Here is a 596-nt window from a genome sequence, read left to right as displayed (position 1 = left end):
TGTGCATGATAAGCGCGCCTGGTAGTTCCGTCGCATGGCAGCTGTGATGAATAGATTCATGCACAGGTGTGGAATCAAAAGAATTCCCAGCACAGTTGCAGTTTGCAGTGATAGTGAAACTCTGGATGACAGCTGTAAAGACCGATATTTCACATCTATTGTCACCGCAAATAGTGGTATAAATCGTCCCCAAGCTATAAAACTACTTACATTCTCCTGGAAGACGCGCACTCTGATGATCAGGTACAGGAACGCACACAGCCATAGTATCCAGTAGACCTGTAGGGCTGTGATGATCCCCACACATATGCGCTGCATCGTCCGGCGGATCTGAGAGAAAGTAAGTGAGTCGCTGCTCTGTCTCTGCGCTGCGTCAGGAATGACGGCACCAGCATTTTACACTTAGATAAGTTTAAGTAAAAGTCTGGAAAGTCCCTGAGTCATGGAGAGGGCTTCCTGCTCCTCCCCCTCCCATAACTGGCAGAGGAGGGAAGATGCTGGGAAATCAGACACAAACAGAAGGATGGGAAGGCAGAAATGAAAGTGAAACTCAGGGTCGGGGAGGAAGAGAGCAGGGGAGTGCTGCTGCTGCCGGT

The 596-nt window shown here is 49.7% G+C and overlaps 1 protein-coding gene across 1 annotated transcript in view; it reads right to left on the bottom strand.

Annotated features, from left to right (window-relative positions):
* Positions 1 to 390, bottom strand: part of LOC135058260 (DBH-like monooxygenase protein 2) — a 146,291-nt gene extending 145,901 nt beyond the window's left edge. Inside the window, exon 1 of the mRNA XM_063963790.1 lies at positions 211 to 390. Coding sequence (XP_063819860.1) covers positions 211 to 318 — 108 coding nt within the window. The 5' untranslated portion in view covers positions 319 to 390. The remainder of the gene's footprint in view (positions 1 to 210) is intronic.
* Positions 391 to 596: the final 206 nt, after the last annotated feature.

Source organism: Pseudophryne corroboree, chromosome 3, assembly GCF_028390025.1.
Source record: "Pseudophryne corroboree isolate aPseCor3 chromosome 3, aPseCor3.hap2, whole genome shotgun sequence".
NCBI classification, from domain to species: domain Eukaryota; kingdom Metazoa; phylum Chordata; class Amphibia; order Anura; family Myobatrachidae; genus Pseudophryne; species Pseudophryne corroboree.
Note: the sequence above shows the minus strand (reverse complement) of the source record. Positions and strands in the feature narration are given on the sequence as shown.